The sequence below is a fragment of the Mesoplodon densirostris genome, chromosome 3 (assembly GCF_025265405.1).
Source record: "Mesoplodon densirostris isolate mMesDen1 chromosome 3, mMesDen1 primary haplotype, whole genome shotgun sequence".
In the NCBI taxonomy this organism is placed as follows: domain Eukaryota; kingdom Metazoa; phylum Chordata; class Mammalia; order Artiodactyla; family Ziphiidae; genus Mesoplodon; species Mesoplodon densirostris.
The window spans coordinates 139,357,844-139,381,198 of record NC_082663.1 but is presented as its reverse complement, the minus strand read 5'-3'; the positions used below and the strand labels follow the sequence as shown (position 1 = coordinate 139,381,198).

Sequence of the window (23,355 nt, the reverse complement as noted above, 5' to 3'; positions counted from 1 at the left end):
AACCGGAAGGCCAGCTGGGGTGGTAAGGGCGGTTCCGCTGTGAACTCCAGCCAATGGTAGCCCGTGGAAGGGGTGACACATGGCGTCTGGTCTACCAGTAGAGGACGGCGGGAAGTGCGTTGAGCGCATGCGTCCTGTGGTGGCCTAGAAAAAGGAGCTGCTGGCGGGCCGAGCTGAAGACATGGAGCAGGGCTACGGAGGTTCGTGTGGGCAACTCAGTGCGGAGTGGGACCGGCAGGTGGTGCCCGGGCGGCAGAGCCGCCGCCGTGCAAGAGCGCTGCGGGCCGGGGACTACACCCGAGCGCGGTTACTGCAGTCCGGCCCTGCGGCGAGGCGGCAGGGGCGCGCGCGCGCAGCTTATTGGATCTCGGCCCCGTCGCTCCCGGGGCGCTGCGTGCGGATTGGCCGACAGGGCCTGAGGAAGTTGGCTGATTTCGGCGTGCCGACGCTGCGGCGGGCTTCGGGGGGTGCCTCAGGCGGTTGGGGCAGTTTCAGTTCCGCAACCCCGGCGGGGTCGGCCGGGCCCTGCGGATTCTCGCCGCTAGCAGGCTTGCTGTCCCTTTTGGAAGACGCCACAAAATGGCGGCGCCGGGGGGGCGGAGCTATGGCGCGAGTTTGTGGGGCGCGGGGTCTTCGGCCGGGGGCCGAGGCGGAACCGCTGCCTCTTTCCGGGCCGTCGGGTCTGTCCGGGGACCTGCGGGGCTTGGCTGGGGCCTCCGCGCGGCACATGTGACCTGGGGCGCCGGTCCCGGAAGCCGTATGGGCGGCGCAGGTTTGGACCCCGCCAGGCCCGCGGTGCGGAGCAGTGGGGCCTAGTGTGGCCTCTGCAGTGGTTAGCCTCACTGGGCGCCTACCGCGGACCTAGCTCGTGCAGATCCGGGACGACACTTTTGAGGTTCAGATGCGGGGTATCTTGGTCAAAGCTTGGAAACCCGATGAGCTCTGGGGTCGTGACAGATTGGGGGCTTTCCTTAAGGCAGTCCTTTGTGGTGGCCTGGAGACGCCAGAGGGGCTGTGTGAGAGGGAATGTGCCCTTACTCACTTGGGTTTCAGGGCCTGGGGCAGGACGGACCTTCTCGGGCGATCTGCTCTCAGTCTTTGGAATCTGAGCCTTCTGGGAGGCCTTTGCTCTATGCTGGAAGCCGCGTTTGCCCGCAGGGAACAGTTGGAATATGCAGGGTTGGGCTTGACCCGGCGCAGATCCCTATTCAGGTCAATGAGGTTCGAGAAGCAAGCGATCTGATCATGGCTGCCGCAGCGAAGGCGCATGTTTTGAAAGGTGGCAGCATTAGCAGGAGGCCAGCAGCAGGAATTGCAGAGAAGCAGAGAGGTCCTGAGGTGCATGGTGTGCTTGTGGCTCTACCTGGTACTCGTGTCTTTTCTGCAGTGTGACTGGATCTCACTCTTCTTTACCTGCCTCCCTACCAGAGTTTTTAGCTAGTAGTAATCCTGCTTTATGCATGCATGCCCTTAGCTTGGAGAGGTCACCCCCGCCCCAGCCCATCTTCCTACCTACTAAAAACCTTTTCAGACTCGGTTTAGATGCAGCGGCCTCCCTGAATCCTTCTGTAGCTTTTCCATCTAGAGTTATTTCCTAAGATTTGTTGAGGTTTAAGAGTTACTCTTTGGCCATAGGAGGCACCTCCATCTGGGTCCAGGTCCTTGTTCTTCTTCTCCTCAGCTCCATGTTCTTGGGCAAGTGACTTATCCTCTGGAGCCTCTGTGTACAACAGAGTAAGTAGTACCTATCTCAAGGGTCATTGTGAGGTTATGTGAATACCACATGCTCCTTAGTTAGACCAGTGCCCCACAGTTGGTCAGTTGCTGTTAGAATCACTACTCCGCCTTTCTGCTGCACAGATGTGGAAAGCTGTGTGACATGGGGAGATCGTAACCTTCAGCAGGGTGACTTCGGATCAAGTCCCCTAACCTCTGAGCCTTAGCTCCTACATCATCTCTGAATGTCATTCTCTGAATGTCACAACTAATGTGTGCTGAGTGCCCGTCATGTGTCGGCATACAGTAGGCACTCAGTGGTTTGGGTTGTCTTGGTAGGAGAGAAAGGATGTATTTGAGAGAGAGGAGGCTTTGTAAAGGTGAAGTCGTTTGACAGGTATGAATGGTTGCCCGTGCCCAGCTCTGTGCCAGGCTCCAGGGACACAGATGAAGCGGGGCTAGACAGATGCTATCGTGGGAATGTCTGGAGGGGCAGAGGGAGCCACCACAGAGAGGAGTGCAGTCTGTTGCCTTAGGGCCAGGCTGAAGCCCTGGGACTTCAAGGCCCAGCGGAGCATTGGACGGTTCAGAGTCACACAGAAGCTAGGCCTAGAGAGGCACAGCTGTTGTCTCCAAATTTTCGAAGTTTGTTCTCAGTTGTGGGGTACTTATGGCTGCTTGGGGCGGGAGGAGGGGGGACTGTGTCCTAATGATGAGCTAGCTGGTGGCTGGTTCTGTGTCTTCCTCAGCTGCGGGTTGAGGCTTAGGTCAAGGTCCCTCATCAGGCAATGGACAGAACTGTCCCAGAAGCCCATCCACCTCCTCTTTTTTCTGCTTTGACCTCAGGCAGGTGGAGTGTGATAATGCAAAACCCAGCTGTGGGATGACTTTTAAGGAGACATTGTTGTGGTTGTGCTGCCTTCTTGTAAGGCTGGCACTGAACTCCTTCAAGGAGATTCCTTTATGTTCCTCAGAGCATCTCAGAAGCACTTGTTCTCTGGTATGACACATACGACCCTAACTCACAGATCTTCTGTTCACAGGCTATGGGGCATGGAGTGCTGGACCTACCAACACCCAGGGTAAGTGGGACGGACCTGCTTTTCAGGGGGGCATGGGCTACCCACCCCACCCCCAGCACCAGCGTGGCATAGCTGGGACCAAGAAACCTTTTTTGTAAAGGGCCAGATAGTAAATTTGGGGGGGCTTTGCAGGCTACATGGTCTCTGTAGTGCAAAAGCCACCATAGACAGTTTATAAACAAGTAGGTAGGACTGTGTGCCGATAATATTTACTTAAAGACACTGGAATTTGCATATCGTATGATTTTCATGTGTTGTGGAATAGTCTTTTTTTTTTAAACAACTTCTGTTGTTTAATTCTAAGTAAATACCCGGGGGTATAACTAAAGGTTTTTATAATTAACAGACTTTATTTTTTAGTAGCTTTAGATTTATAGGATTGAGCAGATAGTACATAGAATTCCGTACACTCCCCCTACCTTCACCCCAGTACAGTCCCCTTATGTTACAATTTATAAGCCAATGTTGATGTATTGTTATTAACTATAGCCTAGAGTTTCTATTAACGTTCACTCTGTTAAACAGTTCTGTGAGTTTTGACAAACGTGTAAATGATGTGTCTTTTGTCAAAATTCGTATGTCATGAAGTATTCTTTTGATTATGTTTTTTTTTTTTTTTCTTTCCTGACCACTTAAAAACATAAAACCCATTCTTAGCTTGCAGGCCCTACAAAAACTGGGCTATGGACTAGATTTGGCCTGTTTGCTGACCCTGCTTGTGAGTCTATATCATGGTGCTAAGTGTGTTTGAAGTACCAGAATGTGCTCTTTGGTGGGCGAGGTTTTCTCCTTTTTGCCAGCATTTGTTCCAGGGGATGGGATATGGGTTTACTTTGTTTTCTGAGCCTGGAGCTTGGCCCTAGCACCACTGGGAGCAGGGTGACTTTTCTGCCCATCACTGAGTTTCCCAGGAGGAGATCTGTGTTATTCAGGCACATGACGACCCCTTGCTCAGTTGAGTTAGGGACATGATTTTCCACCAGTGCACTCTCCGTGCTGTTGGCAGTGCCTTAGTTCTGGCTCCTGGTGAGAACTGGCACTTTAGAAGGGCTCTCTACCTAGGGACCTGGCCTGGGCGGCCTCTTGGCTGGCGGCCCACGCTGGACAAGCTTCCTGGAAAAAGGCTGCTGTGTCCTTTCTGTTGCCCTAATGGAGGAGATGAAGCGCTGACTGTGCTCCACTGAGTGCTCTGTAGGAAACGAGTTTTACAGCTGGTGGACTGCAGCCTTCCCTGGCCATAATGGGCAGCCAAGGGTGCCTCCTGGAGCACTGACATAGCCACCCTCAGCCCTGGCCTGTGCATAGTGGATGAGGCGACAACTGTCCTTCAGCGGCCCGGCTGTGGTGGGGGGAGGGGATGTGTCTCAGATGCCTTTGTTTTGCAAACAAAACTCTTGTATGTTTTTGTTTCTTCTAAGGTGCATATGGAACTGGTGTGGCCAGTTGGCAAGGTAGGCCCTTCTGGGGGTCCGTGGGTGGGTGAGTGGGCCTCCAATCAGCTACCTAGGGAGGCTAGGGTGCAGGGATCCCCAACTCCACTCCTAGATGTGCTCACAGCTGTTCTGAAGGCTCAACAGACTGGGCCTGAGGTGTCTAGGAGGGCTGGGGGGCAGGCCTCCAGGGGAACTTGCTGGAGGTGGGGGGTGGGGAGAGTTGTGGTCGTATTCTGGGAGCAGCAGCTCTTTGGTGGGTCCGTCAGTAGTCCCAACTGCTGGCTCCTGGGCTCTCGCTTTGGATGAGAAGCAAGTCTTAGGATCTGGTATAGAAAACCCACTGTTCAGAGTTGAGGCCGTGCCCCTGCCCTCCTCCTGCTGCCTCTTGGCAGATGACTTGTGCAGTGTTGGGGTAATGCCAGAAGCACTTGGACCCATGACCCTTTTCCTTCTCTGTGGGCAGTGGGTGCCCCTCCCCAGACTTGTCCACCATGGGCTGGCCTTGTGACTGCTGAGATCTGATTTAGTTTTTCTTCCCTCTGTCAGGTTATGAAAACTACAATTATTATGGTGCCCAGAACACCAGCGTCACCACAGGAGCAACCTACAGCTACGGCCCAGCCTCATGGGAGGCCACCAAGGCCAGTGATGGCCTGGCACCTGGGGGCCCTGCCATGCATATGTCTTCTTATGGCCCAGAGCCGTGCACCGACAATTCCGACTCCCTCATTGCCAAGATCAACCAGCGTTTGGACATGATGTCCAAGGAAGGAGGCAGGGGCGGGAGCAGCGGCAGTGGGGAGGGCATGCAGGACCGGGAGAGGTGATTATAGACCTGAGCCCTTCCCGGGGGATCCCGCATGCCCAGCTTTGTGTAGACGGGAGTGGGCACCTGCTTTTCCAGGGAGGGCTCTTCCCCAGCTCCCTCCTGAGTGTAGGATAGATAGATTGAGCCATTGTTGGGGCCGAGGCGTGTAATAGGACTTGCTGGTTTCTTGAGTGGTGGGGCTTAGGGCATGACTGTTAGCTAAACTATGCCAGACTCCTTATTTCTGTATCAGGCGCCTAGCAGACTCTCCCCATTCCTGTGGCCGGGGCTTCATGCCCCTTTTCAACAGTGTTTGAAAGGGATTTTGGTCTGTTTTATTTTCTGAGCATTTAGGAGGGATGCGTGGTGGTTTGGCTTTGCTGTTCTGAACGTAGGGAAGTCAGCTTTGCAGGAGGCGTTGAGGTGCCTGGACAGTGTGGTGATGGGTTGTGCTTTCTTTGCAGCTCCTTCCGCTTCCAGTCGTTTGAGTCCTATGATTCCAGGCCTTGCCTGCCCGAGCACAATCCCTACCGCCCCAGCTACAGCTACGACTATGACTTTGACCTGGGGCCCGACCGCAATGGTGGCTTTGGTGGTCAGTACAGTGACTGCCGGGACCCAGCCCGTGAGCGGGGCTCCCTTGATGACTTCATGCGGGGCCGAGGCCAGGGCCGCTTCCAGGACCGGAGCAACCCCGGCACCTTTATGCGCAGTGACCCCTTCATGCCACCTGCAGCCTCTTCTGAGCCTCTTTCCGCTCCATGGACGGAAATGAACTATGTGGGTGGGCGGGGCCTGGGAGGCCCCTCCACCAGCAGGCCTCCACCTTCCCTCTTCTCCCAGTCCATGGCCCCTGACTTTGGCGTGATGGGCATGCAGGGGGCAGGTGGTTATGACAGCTCTGTGCCCTACGGATGTGGCCGGTCACAGACCCGGATGAGAGATCGGGTATGCCCTTGCCAAGTTCTCATCTGCCTTATTTGCTTTTCTTTTTAAATAGCTTTGTAAGATTCACTCATTTTAAAATGCACTTCAGCTTTTAGTAAAAATGTACAGCTTTGTGCATCCTTCACCACCACGTAATTTTAGAGCGTTTCCGTCATCCCAGAAAGAAACCTCTGTTATTAGCAGTCATTCCCCATTCTCTCCCCCAGCCCCTGGCAGCCACTAATGTACTTTCTGTCTCTGTAGATCTGTTTCTTCTGGATGTTTCATATGAATGCAATCATATAATACTTGGCCTTTTGTGTCTGGGTTCTTTCACTCAGCATAAAATTTTTGTGTTTTGGTTGGGGTGGGGGGGGGTCCAACCATGTTGTATTTCTTTGCTTTCTGAAAAGACCTTTTCTGTCCTTGTTCTCTGATCTTACAACCTCTTTGTTCTTCATTTCTCTGGGGTATGTTAACCGTCCGAGTAAGCAGTGCATTGGAATATGCTTTTGTCTGTAGCCTAGGCGGAGAGAGTTTGATCGCTGCGGCCCAGATAGCTTGGGCAGGAAACGGAAGCAGTTGCAGATTTACGATGAGCCAGACACCAAACAAGCCCGGGCTGACAGTGAAGGAGATTTTTCTGAAAATGGTATGCCCTGGGGCCAGTAGGCCCAGCTGTGTATAAGATGAGTCAGTTGCATGCTTGGTGTTCTGCCTGCTTGTCTGGACAGGGGACACACAGGAACTCAAGGGTGGTGTGTGTCACCTGCACTCTCACAGTCCCCACTGTAGTCAGGACAAGTGCACTCACTCTGGACAGTGAGTTTGGGAGGTGAAAACAGGGAGTGGGCCAGCTGCCGAGGTGCTGACTTTACCTATTCCTTTGTGTTTGGTAGATGATGGAGCTGGTGACTTCCGGTCAGGAGATGAAGAATTCAGGGGTGTAAGTTCGCCTTTACTGATCAACCTCCAGTGTCTCTAGTGTGGGATCTTTTCCTTACTTTAGTGTCTTCCTTACAAAGAGGCAGAAACAGCTGCTGTGGTAGATTCAACTCTACCTCATGAGTAGATTTTTTTTTTTTTTTCTGTGCAGTACGCGGGCCTCACTGTTGGGGCCTCTCCTGTTGCGGAGCACAGGCTCCGGACGTGCAGGCTTAGCGGCCATGGCTCACGGGCCCAGCCACTCCGCGGCATGTGGGATCTTCCCAGACTGGGGCACGAACCCGCGTCCCCTGCATCGGCAGGCGGACTCTCAACCACTGCGCCACCAGGGAAGCCCTCATGAGTAGATTTAATAATCAGATTTGCAGCTAGGTTTCTAAGAGTTTTCCACTTGCAACAATCCTTCTTTTCTTGAAGACCTTCCCAGCCCTCTCCCCACCATACCTGTGTCCTCGCAGCGATGTATCTAGCTATACACGTGGTAACTGCAGTGGCTGTGTAGGCTGAGGCTATCAAAGAAGCGCTGAAGATTCATTTGCTGCCAGCTCTGTGCTGGTGCTGAACTGCATGCTTGTCATTCAGCTCTCAAAACCAGTCATGGGAGATGGGTGTTGAAGGCTGGCTCTTAGCCAGGACCATGCACAAGCACCTGGGGAGCAAGCCTTTGCCACCTCCTGCAAATTCTGATCCAGGTCTGGGGTAGGGCCTGGAAATCTGGATGTATGAAGGCTTCATCCAGGTGCTTCTGATGGTCAGACGAGTTTGGGGAAGGGGAGGGAGGGGCAGGATACAGTGAATTTTCAACTTTTCTGAGGGTCTTGCTTGCTCCATGTCTAGGTTGCTTAGATCTTGAGTCTGAAAATCTCTGCATATCTGCTGATTGCTAATTTAATCTTCAGCTTAATGTCTAAGGAATGGCCTCAGTTTCCATTTTCAGTTAGATGAGTCGTTTTTATCTATACCTGGCTTGTTATAACGTAAACAAGTAGCTGGGAAACTTCATAAAGCCCATTTTCATTAAAGAGTGCAGGAACTGGCTTCCTACAAATTGAGGTTGCTTAACACAGTTGATGGATGGGCTCTTGGTCTTCCCACGTGCAGAACTGTTCACTTGCCAGAGGTAGTTCTCTAGCTTTAGGAAGAACTAAAAGCTGGACTGTGTCTTTAATAAAAAAGCAAGTTAGTCATCATCACAGAATCTCAGAAGGCAACCAGGACTAGTGAGAGGACACTCAGGCTCCATCCCATGGCCCTGGGACTTGTCCTAACACATTTTGGGCATGTTCCTGGTGGCACAACGAGTACCAGGTGGTGGCAGGGTGCTGGGCTGGTTGTGGAGAGTTCTTGAAATTCCACCTCACGGTCTGACTTTGTGCCTTTTTAGGAGGACGAATTCTTCGACTCCGGGAGGCAGAGAGGTAGGCATCACCCAGCATCCCTTTGAGCTTTCCTGTGTCTGCCCAGCTACCTTGCACTCACCGCCTAATGCCCAGGCGGGCTGGGTTTCTGAGCAAGCCCAGGGCCTGGGTGGAGGGGCTTGCGGCTCAGGGCAGAAGAGGGGCCATACCTGCAAGGTGGGCCTTGGCCATGCCAGTCACCCCGAGGCTTTGCCTTGGTGTTTGGAGCAACACTTGCTGGAAACAGGTCTGTTTGCCTCACTCAGTGCAGGCTGCAGAGGCAGGGGGAAACTCATCTCTGGGTGTCTGCAGTAGCTCGCAGTGGTAGGGAAGGGAGAGTCTCAAATGCAAGAGAGAAAAGAAAAGGCGCCCTCCAGCTTGTCTTCTCTGCTCCCCCCTTGGCCAGTGCAGGTCCCTGTACTGTTTTCTCCCGGGCTTCATTCTGTCCACAGTTCCCTTGCTTGCCAGGCCAGGGCCATGCTCTCAGCCTCTATGGTGGGGACACTGGCACAGCATGGGGCAGAGTTCAGACACCTGCCTGGGTGGGGAGCTCGGGAAGCGGGGGGACTGTCGGGCACACTCGGGCCCAGATCCTCCAGAGGCAGTCACTGCTCAGCAGGTCTCACCAGTTCAAGCGAGGGAAACCTAAGAGACCAAAATAAGCAGCAAGAACAGAGCAGTGTTAAGCCCTTCAGGGGGACGTGAAGAAACAGCCACTTGTTTCTTTTCCTGTTCCCATGGGTCTGTCCATAGCTGGTTTCTCCGAAGAATCACAGGCTGGCTCCTGTGTCTCTGCTCCCATAAATTCTGAAGGCCCCTGGCTTAGATGCTCCTTCTCTTATATGTTCAGGTTTAGCCAACCCTCTGAGGTCCTCCTGCCCTGTTTATTGAGGCAGTTACATTTATAGCTTGGGACCACAGAGAGCATTTTGCAGCTCATGCAGCGGGGTAAATGCTAAAGCAAAGGTGACGTGTTTATTGCGCGCAGGTCCTGCTACCTACCCGGGATGACTTTGCTATTAAACAGCAGTAATAGTTTCAGGCAGTGACCTCTTGCCAAAAATCCCACACGCCCTTTTGAGAGGCTTCTGAGCAGCGCACGCCGGTCGCCATCTTCGTGGGACAGTCTCGTGACTGGCATCAGGGGTAGGGGTTACAGTTCAGATGCTTATCCAACCTTTTTTCAGTGTCTGGCCCTGGCCCTGAGCCGCGGTGACCTGGCCTGGCCTCACCTCATGCTGGGACTCTGGGCTGCACAGCTCTCAGAGGAGCTCCCACACTGGCCCCATGGGATGAACGGAGGACCAGTTGGTCTCTTCCCATTTTTATTTCTGGGATTGCTTCCCACGTATTCTTGGGAAAGCCCTAGATTGACGGTTTTTGTGAGTGGGAGATAGAGTTTGGGCCACCAGGGATTGTCAGACCTGCTGAGGCCCTAGTTCAGAGGAGGCCAATGGGACAGTTGTCATGGTCCACCTAGAGGTGGGACGGAGGGCAGTAGAGTGGCTTTTGCTTTATTTTCTGAGGCCTTCCAGCTGCTGCCTCTTTATCTGGGAAGAATTGCTTCTCTCTCGCCTTAAGTAACATTGGGAGAAGATCCAATCGTAGGGTGCTGGATCAGAAAAGCAAGATAGGGAAGGACAGAGAGAGCAGGTGGGCCATGGTGTGAGTGGGACGGGCAGGCCATGTCCCTGGCCCATGCCAGCCTTATCAGACCATGGGGCGAGTGAGGTGACTCCCTTGGGAACTACTGAGGGTTCTCATCAAAGGCCACCCCTGTTGGGAGCCTTTGACGGCCCTTTGGTACCTCAGGGTGTCCTGCCCCCGCCATGTGTGGGGGCCGTGGCAGGGCATGGGGTATGGTGGCCGAACTGTAGCCCCCATCAAGGCCCTGGTGCTCAGCTCATCTGCAGGCTCCTCAGAGTGTCTCGAAGGGACTTTTCTGTTGCAGGAGAGAAGGACGATGAGGATGATGAAGTGAAGAAGAGGAGGGAGAAGCAAAGGAGGAGAGACAGGATGAGAGACCGAGCAGCTGACAGGTGAGGAGGCAGGCGAGGTGGGAGGTGAACACTGTCAAGACTCCCCTGAGCTCATCTGTCATCACTCCACAATGCAGGGGGGTGCCTGGTTTGATCTTCTGGCTCCAGGTGTATGTCAGGAAATCCTAGTCAGGTCGATGGGAGACAAAACTTGGGAAACACACTGAATCTTATTCTTGCTGGTAGGTCTGTGTGGCCCTCACATTCCCAGCCAGCGGCTCTCTTGATTGCCCTCCTGCAGGGCTATGCGGAGTTCCCTTGCCCCTTGGCTTGTGTCTGTCGTCCCAGACAGGTGAAGTTCATTCAGCATAGCTGCCAAGAAGGTGCTTTGGGTGCCTTGTCCAAATAAATCCAAACCACCTGTGGAGTTTGACATGGCGATTATATATGTATAGTTACTACCTTCAAGATTTTGTCTCTAAATAGAAAAAAATGCAAAAATGCAAACCCCAAAGGGCATTGCTGTGACCATACCATGCGCCTCTCCCCGTAAACCACAGGTGGCCCCGTGAGTGCGTGGTTGATGAGGCCCGTGACCACAGGTGGCTATGTCTCTATGTACAGGTTCTCTTGATGACTTGAAAGGGAACCCTTGCCCTTGAGGCTTAAATGGGGGTAGTGGTTTCCCTGTGCAAAGAAACGCTTAGCGAAAGAGCTAACAGAGGCTGGAAAGCCAGGAACTGAAAAGTAGGAGTTCCAAGTGTTACAGAATTCATTGAAATCCTTGTTTTTAAACAGATGAATAAAATGACAGCTCTATGAGATCTGTTTTCATGCCACATGGGAACTGAGATGACTTTTTTAAAGGAATCTTTAGACTGCCCTAGTGACTGAAGATCCTCAAAGAAACTTGGAGAAATTGTCACGGGGGAGGTAAAGATGCAGCAGGGAAGTAGGAACCCTGTATTTCCTTGGTAGCTTCCTGATAGTCCTGCACATAGGGCCTGGGAGCTTCCCCTCTTCACTCCTCTTTCGGGGGTATCTGCAAAGGCAAGAGTGTCTTGTGGCGCTTGTCCCGAGATCAGGAGGCGGGCGTTGGGGGCCAGCGGATCTCTGAGTTGGCAGAGGAGGACTCCTGAGTGCCCCGGGGCCTGTGCTGTTACACCCCAAATGGAGCAGAGCTGAGGGAAGCAGCACCCCACTGTGGGGGTTTGGGGGTCTGTAGCGCGCTCTCCCCTTGCCGTACAGCACGCATGCATTTGGTAAGATTTTGAAAGCACACAAGAAACCTCAGTTTTCATTCGTAGAACTTGATTGTGATGTCTTTACGTTGAGACCCATTGGAGAATTGATCTTAGGTTATGTGAGTTTTGAATTGTGTGAGGTCTTCGGGAGTTCCTCTGTTGTATTAAATGGGGTTGCTTTGTATCTTCTGAGTGGCTGCAGAAGGAAACATCTGAGAAGCTATGAAGTTAGGTACTAGGCCCCCAGAGCAGTGGGCTGGAGACTTAGGGAGTTCACAGTTCTGAAAAGTCTCCACCTTTGGCTGTTCTCTTGTGAGCCTTTGGACCAAAAAGAGTGGTAAGGTAGTAAAGTGCTCCGTGAATCATTTTCCTGAAATACTTGCAAGGTTGTACTCTCATTCTCAAGGTGGGGAAACTTGGGGTAACTGCTACTCTGACACCCTGTGACAAGTCACAAGACTTAATTCAGAAATTGCTTTCCCATTTCCATTTCAGTTCTAAGCAGAGATGAGTTGGTTATCCGTGCATCACTGCTTTTCTTTTTGTCTTCCTTCTCCAGGATTCAGTTTGCCTGTTCCGTGTGCAAGTTTCGTAGCTTCGAAGATGAAGAAATCCAGAAGCATCTGCAAAGCAAATTTCACAAAGAGACACTGCGGTTTATAAGTACCAAATTGCCTGACAAGACGGTGGAGTTCCTCCAGGTAAATCACGCTTGGCCTCCATCACGGCATTTCCCAGTGATCCTGCAAGTGTCAGATCCCTCACAGAGAAGGGAAGGGAAATAAGAGGCCTAAACTTGGTCAAGATTTCGTTTTCCAGAATAACAGTGTACAAGTCCCGAAGTCAGAGGGACAACTGAGAGCTCCCGTCATTGTAGTTCCCGCTACTTCTGCCCATGGAGCTGCTCTGATAGCTGTCTTCCCTTCCTTGGAGCAGCTGAGATAAGGCTGTCACTGCCCCCCATGGGCTTGGCAGTCACCCTTGGGGGGCTGCCTCTGGTGCAGTTGAAAAATACCCACATGTATCACCCTCTCCTCATTTCATTTGATGCCATCTCACAACCTCTCTAGGAATACATTGTAAACAGGAATAAGAAAATTGAGAAGCGGCGTCAGGAATTGATGGAGAAGGAAAGCACAAAACCAAAACCAGATCCTTTCAAAGGTGAGTTGTGATCCTGGGGTGTGTGCTATTCCAAATCACAGAGCCCAGCTCGGGGTGGTTGAGAATGTGATGTGAAGACAAGTGGGAAGGGGCACTTAGCAAGGGAAAGAAGCCTTCAAGTGTGGCCTATTGTAGATGACACTTCTACAGGCAGCTTATTGGAGTGACATTAAGCACTCTGATGTTTTTTTCTCCTTTGTATGAAGAGAAAGGACCAGAAGAATGAGAAGAGTTAAGTATAAAGTTGCCAAGTGTAGAGGCCATTTGTCTGTCTCCATACTCCTTCTGGAGGGCATGTGATGCCTGTCTTAGATTCTGTCCTAACAATCCTTAGAGAGGGGCTACAGGGGGAAAATGTGGGCCTTGATGGGGAGTAAGTGGGAAGAAAGCATCACTTGCATGCTGTCCCAAATCCCACAAGACTTGGGGTTTGTCAACAGGGATTGGCCAGGAGCACTTCTTCAAGAAAATAGAGGCTGCTCACTGCCTGGCTTGTGACATGCTGATCCCTGCGCAGCCCCAGCTCCTCCAGCGGCACCTGCACTCTGTTGACCACAATCACAACCGCCGGGTGAGTGCCCCCCTGATGCTGGGTGGAGCAGGCAGTCCTGGCTGCCAGTGGGAGGGGTTCCGAACTTTCTTTCTCTTACGGGGAAGCTAACATCTTTAGGGGCTTTTGCCATATACCATCAAGTCCATCATTTCATCAAGTGGTTGTAAAATGCACCCCAGTTTCTATTAAAATGTGAGAAAAACGTGTTGCTTAAGATTGACTAAATCCAGTAGCTGCAGTTCTCCTGGGTTGAGAATGTTCTCTGTAAACCACATGGGTAAATTCCCCAGTTGCTGAAAAACTGGATTTCTTATAAGCTGAGGCTGAGGGCCACTCAGAGCAGAATGGCCTAGGGGACCCAGGACTAAGGACGGGTTTGATCCTTACTAGCTGATGGGGCCTGAGGCTAAATGTTTAGCTCAAGGCGTTGGCAATATATATATATATATATTTTTTTAAGGGTCAAATTGTAAATATTTTCAGCTTTGCAAGCCATCAGGTCTCTGCCTAACGCCTGCCTAACGCCTCAAGTCTGCTGCTGATGGGCAAAAGCAGCTACAGGCCATAAGTAAAGGAATAGGTGTGGCCACGTTTGGTCTGCTGGCTGTAGCTCTCCAAGCCCTGGTTGAGCATCTCTATCTATTGTTGGTTTACCTGACTACCAAGTTAGAGCTACCTGCCCACCCGTCTCCTGGTATTATTAAAGATCAGCCAAAAAACCACTGTACAAATATGGGATTATCATATGAATGTGTCAAGCTCTAGAACAGTCAAATGGTTGCAGCATTCAGACTTTTGCTCTAGAATTTACTTGTAAAGTCAATAAAACTCAAAAAACTGAAAAGAAAAAGCTTGCCCTTTTCCCCTACTGAGTCTTCATAGCTTCTGATCTGTAAATGTTCTTATTTCATCCTTGCTTGTGCACATAGTATACATCAGTCGTGTGCCTGTGCTTTTGTCTTTTGAGATTATCAGACTTTTCTACACTATTTCACAATCTCAGTTCCGGTGCCTCTCCAGTGCCTTCTTTCTTTCGTTATTGGAGCCTAGCATTTGGGGACTTAACCATAGTGAAGAAAGATGTTAGTCTCTTTGCATAGGACTAATCTCAGAGCAACTCAGTGTAACCAGGCTGATTTGTTCTCATGCTCCTCTATGCACGCCATTTTTAAAAGCTCATGTTTGATTTCCTTTGTAGTTGGCTGCTGAACAGTTCAAGAAAACAAGTCTCCATGTGGCTAAGAGTGTTTTGAACAACAGACATATTGTGAAGATGCTGGAAAAATACCTCAAGGTTTGTGCTTAGGAGTCCAGTAGATGGGAAGAGCTTTTGAGATGGAGGATGAACTAACTCTGTGGGTTTGGAATTATATCCAGAGTGCAGTATTTGGCATTTCTGAGTCTTTTGAAGAATTGAGAGATGTTGGAATGTATCGGGCTTGGGATTCCACAACTGCACATTTCCTGAGACTCACTGCTTGCCTGGGAGCTCTGGAATTTGGTCCTACTTGTTTAATCTGTGCGATAGTGCCGACTCTCACCATGAGAAACCCTGACTATCCATAAAATACCAAGCAAAACGCTGGTGAGATGCTTCAAAACAAAACAACAAACCAAAGTAAATGATAATTGTCCAGGTGGAAGCTAAAACAAGGTTTTGCGGGCAGAGACAACCAACAATGAGATGGGGAATGAGGGGGAGGGAAGAGCCAGTGGTGCTATACTACGGAGTAACAGGAGCAGAGTAATCAAAAATCCCAAAGAGGGTACCCTAGAGAGGAGTCTGCTTGGAAGAGTCTCTGGTTCCTCCTTGGGAAGCACATTTTGCTAAATGCTCAGCCCCATGACTTCAGCGTTTAGGGCTGGGAGTTAAGATTCAGCATAACCTGACTAGGATGTGTTTGCCCTCCTCTCAGTTATTAACTGCTTCAGTGTTTGACAGTTCATTTCAACCATAAAGGGATAGAATCTAAATAACCGGTTTAAGAACCATAACTGATCAGTGTTTACTTTGTGGCTTAAACAGACTTAAAGTTCCTGGAGTCAGCTGTAGACTCAAGCTTCTAAATAAGTGTCCTTGTTTTTGTTTTGGGTCCCACCTTGCGGCTTGCGGGATCTCGGTTCCCCAACCAGGGATTGAACCTGGCCATGGCAGTGAAAGCCCAGAATCCTAACCACTAGGTCATCGGGGGAACTCTCTAAACAGCGTATTTTAAAACACGTTTTCTAATCTGCTAGTGATAATGCTTAGTTTACTTTTTCTAAAGTAGACATAGTTTTAGCATATGCTCATGAGAAATTCAGCTTCTGAGAGAGGCACACTTGGATTGAATCCTGACTGATGTTTAATAGCTGTGTGACCTGGCAAGTTACGATCTTTAAGTCTCATATCCTTCTCGGTAAAATGGGGATAACCTTCATGCCTGGGCTGAGTGCTTAATCGAAACTTAAGAAAGAGCCTTAACTTCCTGTTAAAATGAGGCTTTTTTTTTTTTCCTCTAATTGGGTTAAGAAAACCTAGGTCTTTTTAAACCTTTCCTCACCATTACATGCTTGAGTAATAAGTGCAAAATAGTACTGGTGAAGCTTTTCTGAGATGTCTTTTCTGAGTCTGTAGGCTCTGAGCAGCTGTAGGATTGACTCACCTGGTGTGATTTAAAAGCTTTCTCTTGTTAACTCTGCCCATTATAAAAAGATAAACTCCCAGCAACCTGAGCCTCAATCTCTCATTTGGACAGTTCTTTAGACTGCACTAACCTGTGTTTCTTCTTCTTGGCCAGGGTGAAGATCCTTTCACCAGTGAAGCCGTTGATCCAGAAATAGAAGGAGATGACAACTTAGGAGGTGAGGATAAGGAAGAGACACCGGAGGAGGTAGCTGCCGAGGTCTTAGCTGAGGTGATTACGGCAGCAGTGAGGGCAGTAGATGGGGAAGGAGCACCTACTCCGGAAAGTAGTGAAATGCTGGCGGAAGGGGAAGGCCCTACGGACACAGCTGAGACCACTAGTGGTTCCCACCCTGGAGAGCTGCTGGAAGCGGAGGCACCCTGTGGAATGGCACCTGAGAAGGGCAACACTGAAGCGGAGGCTGGAGGTGAAGCTGCTGAGGCTGGAGGTGAAGTGGAAACCCTGGCAGCAGAGTCGGAAAGCACCTTGACAGTCACTGCTCCTGTCCAAGCTGCTGCAGAAGCCGAAGTGGAACAAACTGATGCAGAGTCCAAAGATGCTATTCCCACAGAATGATCCTCCTTTCCCTGTTTCAGGGGATGTGTTATATAATGCATTGTTCTTTCTTCTTTGGTTTATAAGCAGTACTAGGGTATATGATGCTGGAATACTATTTTGGTGAAGAGACCCAGCCATTTCCTTCAGAAAAGTGTACCTCACAGGCTTAAGAGTTGCGTGGTTTTCTGCCTTGGTTTGAAGGCTGCAGAAGTTGTACATTCCCACAAGCGGCTGTGACATCTCTCTTTACACTGTAGTTGGAATAATAAAAGTTGGATAAGTAGATTTTGGTGACACTTTGCTTAAATACAGCCAGTGGCTGAATGCACCACCACAACCACCAACCCCACCCCACCCCACCCCTCCACCCCGTATTATTTTTTGGTCTGGGAGTAGTACAATACTAGGATATATCTTGCTTTATAAAGGATTTTTCTTTAAGTTTCAAGAATTTGCTTTGGCTTCAGTTTTTGATCTCTGCTTTTGTGGTACACTGTATGGTATGTGGTCCTCCTTCACAAGATACAGCAGAATCTTGTTAACGTGATGTTGATCCTGTCACATCAGTGAACTCTCAAAGGCCTGATGAATCTGACACACCTGCACCATTGGAAGCATACCTACTTACCCCTCAAGAATGGGAACACTTTGCCTAGGGCATTGTTTCCCAACCTTTAGTCCTTGGTGAATCACCTTTACAATGTTTTACCTCATTTGTGTTCCACCTCTGCATTACTTCAGGGTTTTTTCGGTTTTGTTTTTCTTTAAATTGAGTTACTTCTACTTAAATATATTTAAAAAGAAAATTTGATGTCTCATGAATGGAAAACCAGTATAAATTGCCATACATAGATACTATCCGTGGAAAATGAATAAACATTTTATTTTAGATAAATACTGTTGCTTTGGAAGTTTCTGAATCTGTAAGAAAGAAAAGCCAGCATGTGTTAAAGGGTAGTAAGCAACAGTTATACTTTCATATAATCAAAAGAATTGAAAGATACCTCCCTTTTGAAATGATACCACTGGGTCTGTTTTCCTATAAACCTTTGAACTGTCACATTTGGGGAAGCATTGGCCAGTGGGAAATTGTTAGGAAAGAGGTAGCAGAATACTTGATGAGCATCTGTTGTGTACCAGGTGCTAATTCATGATAAAAATTAGATATGGGCACTGCTCTCAAGGAGCATTATTGGAGATGTGAGATGAATATTTATGAAAAAGTCAATGTTAGAACTAAAAACAAATAAACTGCTTAGTAAGAAGAAACCGGTGCCTATGAATCTTTTCTAAACATCGTTCCTTTTACTGCACAGGTGTGGCTTAGTCACAGGTTATGCATGCCCTTTAAAGCGTGTTCTCTTGAGGCCAGAATGGTGGCACTGACCATCAGTAGCCTGAAAAAGGGTAACAAAACTATGAAACTGCTTTTTTTCCTTCTTCTTTTTGGCCACACCATGCGGGATCTCTGTTCCCCAGTCAGGGATTGAACCTGCACCCTCAGGAGTGGAAGTGCAGAGTCTTAACCACTGGACCACCAGGGAATTCCCTTGCTTTTCTTGTAAAATTAATACAAGGCTTGCCATTGAATCTGAATTTCAATTAAGTTCTTTCACCACCACCCTCACCCCCCCCCCCCACCCCGTGTGAAATGACATGAATCATTTTGTTCCTAAACTTAGGTTAAACCAGGCCCTTCCTCATTCCCCAAGATGGGGAGTCATTACTCAGGCTGCACAAAGGGGTGCCCTAATATTCCTGAGATGACAGGAATAAGTTGCAAGCTTCCTCATTGCAAACTAATATCGGTTATTTCCCATCTGTCGGGGAGAAACCTGAGAGGGACGTTAAGTAACTTTTAGGGCCCCGCATTAAAGATGTGGGACTACGAGGTCAATACACAGGTCCATGAGACACCAATGGCCATGAACTTTCCATAGAGCAGCTTTATTATTTAAAAACAGGTTTAGAGAATTTGACAATCTCTGCTACTGGCAAGCAAAAAAATCTTAGGAATGGCAACCTAGTTTCAACTTTTGGTAATATGGTGGGCCTATGTGATTTCTTTGGGTTTTTATGAAATACTACAGTTGCTAAAGGGGAAACAATACAATGTAATGAGCAAAGTGCTCATTCAAGAGTACATAATCAGTATTAGTAAATCCTCTTCACTTAGACTTTGGACCATAAAGAAATCATTTCTACTGCTGAAAGTGATCTTTGCTCACCAGAAGTGCAGCCGGTAGTGATTAGACAGGCACAGTAGAGTTGAAGTAGAATTTTAGCACTAACAGTAGAAGAGCCTCTTAGCATTGGGCCACTTTCTTTATCTTGTATAAGGACACTGCGAGGCCTGTGAGGTTTAGTTGGTATGTACCTCCTCTCAAAAACACTATGTGGGGCTTCCCTGGTGGCGCAGTGGTTGAGAGTCCGCCTGCCGATGCAGGGGACACGGGTTCGTGCCCCGGTCCGGGAAGATCCCACATGCCATGGAGCGGCTGGGCCCGTGAGCCATGGCCGCTGAGCCTGCGCATCCGGAGCCTGTGCTCCGCAACGGAAGAAGCCACAGCAGTGAGAGGCCCGCGTACCGCAGAAAAACCCAAAAAAACAAAAAAACACTATGTGGTTGAGCATATACTTAATATATATATATATATATATAGGAATTCAGTTTGGGGGACAATATGAATATGGTGGGGTAGGGGGCAATCTATCCATTCTCACAGAGTTGGTTATCAGAATTAAGTGAGATAATAAATACCTGGCACTACTGAAAAAGTGGTTTCTAAGCTCAACAGTTTTTTTTTTTTCCTAAGAGGTAAAATTCAAGTAACAAAATGGGCCATTAACCATTTTAAAGCAGACAATGCCATGGCATTTGGTACACTCACAAAGTTGTGCAACCATCACCTATAACTGGTTCCAAGACATTTCCCTCACCCTTAAAGGAAACTCCTTACCCATCAATAGTCACTTCCCACTCCTCCTCCCCAGTCTGCTGACAACCACTAATCTGCTTTCTGTCTCTGGATTTATCAGTTCTGGTTGTTTCATATAAAGGAAACCTATACATGACATTTTCAGTCTGGCTTCTTCACTAAGCATAATGTTTTTGAGGTTCCTCCATGTTGTAGCCTATATCAGTACTTCATTCCTTTATATGGCTGAATATTCCATTGTGTATATATATATATATATATATATATATATATATATATATATACTACATTTATTTATCCAATTATCCAATAATAGACATTTGAGTTGTTTCTACCTTCTGACTATTATGAATAGTGTTTCTAGGAACATTCATGAACAAGTATCTGAGTACCTATTTTCAATTCTTTTGGGTATTTACCTAGGAGTAAAATTATTGGGTCATATGGTAATTCTTATGTTTAAAATTTTGAGGAACCACCAAATGCTTCCACAACAGCTGCACCATTTTACATTCCCATCAGCAATTTGCAAGGGTTCCAATTTCTCCACATCCTTACCAACGTTTATTTTCCTTTTCTTCTTCTTCTTCTTGTTTGATTCTAGCCATCTTAGTAGGTGTGAAGTGGTACCTCTTATCTCATTGTGGGGTTCTTTTCCTTTGTTTTGTTTTGTTTTTCTTTTGGCAACATCACGCAGCTTGTGGGATCTTAGTTCCCCCATCCAGGGGCTGAGCCTGGGCCCATGGCCCTGAAAGTGCAGAGTCCTAACCACTGGCCTGCCAGGGACTTCCCTCATTGTGGTTTTTTGTTTTGGGTTTTTAAATTAATTAATTAATTAATTTATTTATTTATTTTTGGCTGTGTTGGGTCTTCGTTGCTGCACGTGGGCCTTCTCTAGTTGTGGCGAGCGGGGGCTACTCTTAGTTGCAATGCGCGTGCTCCTCATTGTGGTGGCTTCCCTTGTTGCAGAGCATGGGCTCTAGGCACACGGGCTTCAGTAGCTGTAGCTTGTGGGCTCAGTAGTTGTGGCTCACAGGCTCTAGAGTGCAGGCTCAGTAGTTGTGGTGCATGGGCTTAGTTGCTCTGCAGTATGTGGGATCTTCCCGGACCAGGGCTCAAACCCATGTCCCCTGCATTGGCAGGTGGATTCTTACCTACTGTGCCACCTGGGAAGTCCCTGTCTTCTTAAGTTGTAGGATTTCTTTATATGTTCTGGATACTAAACACTTATCAGAGATATGATTTGCAAATATTGTTTTCCATTCTGTGGGCTGTCTTTTCACTCTCTTCATAGTGCCCTTTGATGCAAAAAAATTGTTTTGTTTTTGGTTCAGTCCTAATTTATCTTTTTTCTCTGTTGCTTGTACTTTGGGTGTCATATGTAAGAAATCATTGCCAAATCCAAAGCTGTGAAGATTTACCCCTACGTTTTCTTCTAAGAGTTTTATGGTTTTAGCCCTTATATTTAGGTCTATGGTCTATTTTGAGTTAATTTTTGTATATGGTGTGAAGTAAGGGTTGAACGTCATTCTATTGCATGTGATTATCCAGTTGTCTCAGCACCATTTGTCAAAGAGACGAGTCTTTCCCCACTGAATGGTCTTGGCACCTTTGTCAAAAGTCAGTTGCCCATAGCTACATGGGTTTATTTCTGTACTTCCAATTCTATTCTTTTGCTCTATATATCTATCCTTATGCCAATACCACACAGTAGATTTATAGTAAGATTTGGAATTGGGAAGTGTGAATGTTCCAATTTTCTTCCTCTTTTTCAAGACGGTTTTGGTTATTCTGGGTCCCTTGAATTTCCATATTAATTTTAGGGTTACCTTATTTTCTACAAAGAAGTCAGCTGATATTCTGGTAGGAATTATGTTGAATCTATAGATCAATTTGGAGAGTACTGCCATTTAAAAAATATTAAGGTTTCCAATTCATGAGCATGGATGTCTTTCTACTATTTCTTTTTTTTTAATTAATTAATTTGGTTGCACCAGGTCTTAGTTGCAGCAGACGGGCTCCTTAGTTGTGGCATGCATGTGGGATCTAGTTCCTCGACCAGGGATTGAACCTGGGCCCCCTGCATTGGGAGCGTGGAATCTTAACCATTGCACCACAACCAGGAAAGTCCCTCCACTATTTAATTATTCTTTAACTTGTTTAAGCAGTGTTGTAGTTTTCAGTGTATAACTTCTGCACTTACTTTGTCAAATGTACTTGTAAGTATTCTTTTGATGCAATTGTAAATGGAATTTTCTTTCTGTAAATTTTACCCAGGGCCACAGCAGTGAAAGCACCAAGTCCTAACCACTCAACCACCAGGAACTCCCTGGAATTGTTTTCTTAATTTCATTTTTGGATTGTTCATTGTTAGTGTATAGAAATACAACTGATTTTTGTGTGATCTTGTATTCTGCAACTTAGCTGAATTTGCTTAATAGCCCTGAAAGGTTTTTTTGGTCCATCCTTTTGTAGTTCCCATGTATAAGATCATGTCTTCTGTGAATAGAGATAGTTTTACTTCTTCCTTTCCTATATGGATGCCTTTGTATCTTTTTCTTGCCTGATCGCTCTGGCTAGAACTCCCACTACAGTGTTGGCATCCCTGTAACTTTTTTTTGGCTGTGCCACATGGCTTGTGGGATCTTAGTTCCCCAACCAGGGATCGAACCCGGGCCCTCAGCAGTGAAAGCGCCAAGCCCTAACCACTGGACCGCCAGGAATTCCCAACATTTTTTTAAAAAGTTACTTATATCCTTAGTAATCATTCTCCTGTGAATTCCTTTAAGTTTATGTGGAAGACCATTTGTCTATGTTCCTGTAGTTACTCTAATTCCAGCCAATCCATTTAAGCTGGATTCTTTAAATAAAGAACATAAAGTACATAACATCTTCTTTTGGGAATCTAACTTTATGAGTAACAGGTCAAGATATTGAGTATTGAGTGCCTGCAGGGCGTAGGCATTGTGGATGCATGTATCAAGTCTTTTGCTCAGTAACCTGCCCACAGATACCCACTCAGGACAGATCTTCAACTTGTCCCATGGAAAATGCCTGGGGATTTTAGCTTCTTAGATGCCTACAAAGATTTGGGAGCATTTCTCTAAATAGGAGTGAAGATAGAGAGCTCACAAGTGTATCATACATTTCCCTTATTTGCTGTCATGAAATTATTTTTGAAAGAATTCCTCTCTAGAGGTAACCCCCAAGGGCCAATGACTAACTTCAGGGTAACAGAATGTGTGAACTGTTTACTACAATAGTCTGCATAAGGAAACCTATAGCCTCCTTAGAGAGACATAAGTTCCTAATTCCTTCCAATTGGAAGATAATTTAAATGACAATACTGTTTGTCTCAAAAGAACTAAGACCACAATATTCCCCAGTATTTGAAATATACTTTGTCTAGTTTAACAATGCAAAACCAGAGGAACAAAGGGGATATTTTGGGAGAAGGAAGAATTTGCTTGCCACACTATTCATCAACCCCACTAAGGCTGAAATATGTCTTCCCTAGGGAAAGGGTATATTTGGTCCCAGGATGTATGTTATTAGTTATCTATTGCCACATAACAATGTACTCCAAAATTTAGTGTCTTAAAATTAAAGCACACTTATTATTTCACAATTTCTGGGAGTCAGGTGTGGCTTAGCTGGAATTGCAAGGCTGCAATCAAAGTGTTGGCCAAGGCTGTGGTCTCATCTGAAGGCTTGATTATGGAAGGATCTACTTTCAATGTTATTGTGTTTGCCGGCAGAACTAAGTTCCTTGCAGCTGTTGGATAGAGGGCTTTAGTCCCTTGCTGGCATTAACCAGAAGCTACGTTCAGTTCCTTGGGCCTCACCTACATGGCAGCTAGCTTCATCAAAATATGCAAACTGAGAAGGCAAAAGAGAGTCCAGCTGGATGAAAGTCAGTCTTTTGTAACCTAATCATGAAAGTG

At 47.8% G+C, this 23,355-nt stretch overlaps 1 protein-coding gene across 4 annotated transcripts; it reads left to right on the top strand.

Moving 5' to 3' along the window:
• Positions 1-17,732, top strand: AKAP8 (A-kinase anchoring protein 8). 4 transcript variants are annotated; one of them, XM_060093800.1, is made up of 15 exons: positions 923-1,338; positions 1,636-1,734; positions 2,760-2,798; positions 4,217-4,249; positions 4,778-4,872; positions 5,504-5,987; positions 6,489-6,618; positions 6,866-6,912; positions 8,296-8,329; positions 10,260-10,347; positions 12,091-12,232; positions 12,602-12,695; positions 13,136-13,266; positions 14,447-14,542; positions 16,029-17,732. In XM_060093800.1, the coding sequence occupies exons 1-15, from the start codon at positions 1,027-1,029 to the stop codon at positions 16,488-16,490; spliced, it is 2,286 nt and encodes a 761-aa protein (XP_059949783.1). In that variant the 5' UTR covers positions 923-1,026; the 3' UTR covers positions 16,491-17,732. The 4 variants fall into 4 exon arrangements, with proteins under 4 accessions (XP_059949785.1, XP_059949784.1, XP_059949786.1 ...); XM_060093802.1 differs by lacking the exons at positions 923-1,338; positions 1,636-1,734 and adding an exon at positions 1-200; XM_060093801.1 differs by lacking the exons at positions 923-1,338; positions 1,636-1,734 and adding an exon at positions 2-200 and having other exon boundaries at positions 4,778-5,054.
• The last annotated feature ends 5,623 nt before the right edge of the window (positions 17,733-23,355 follow it).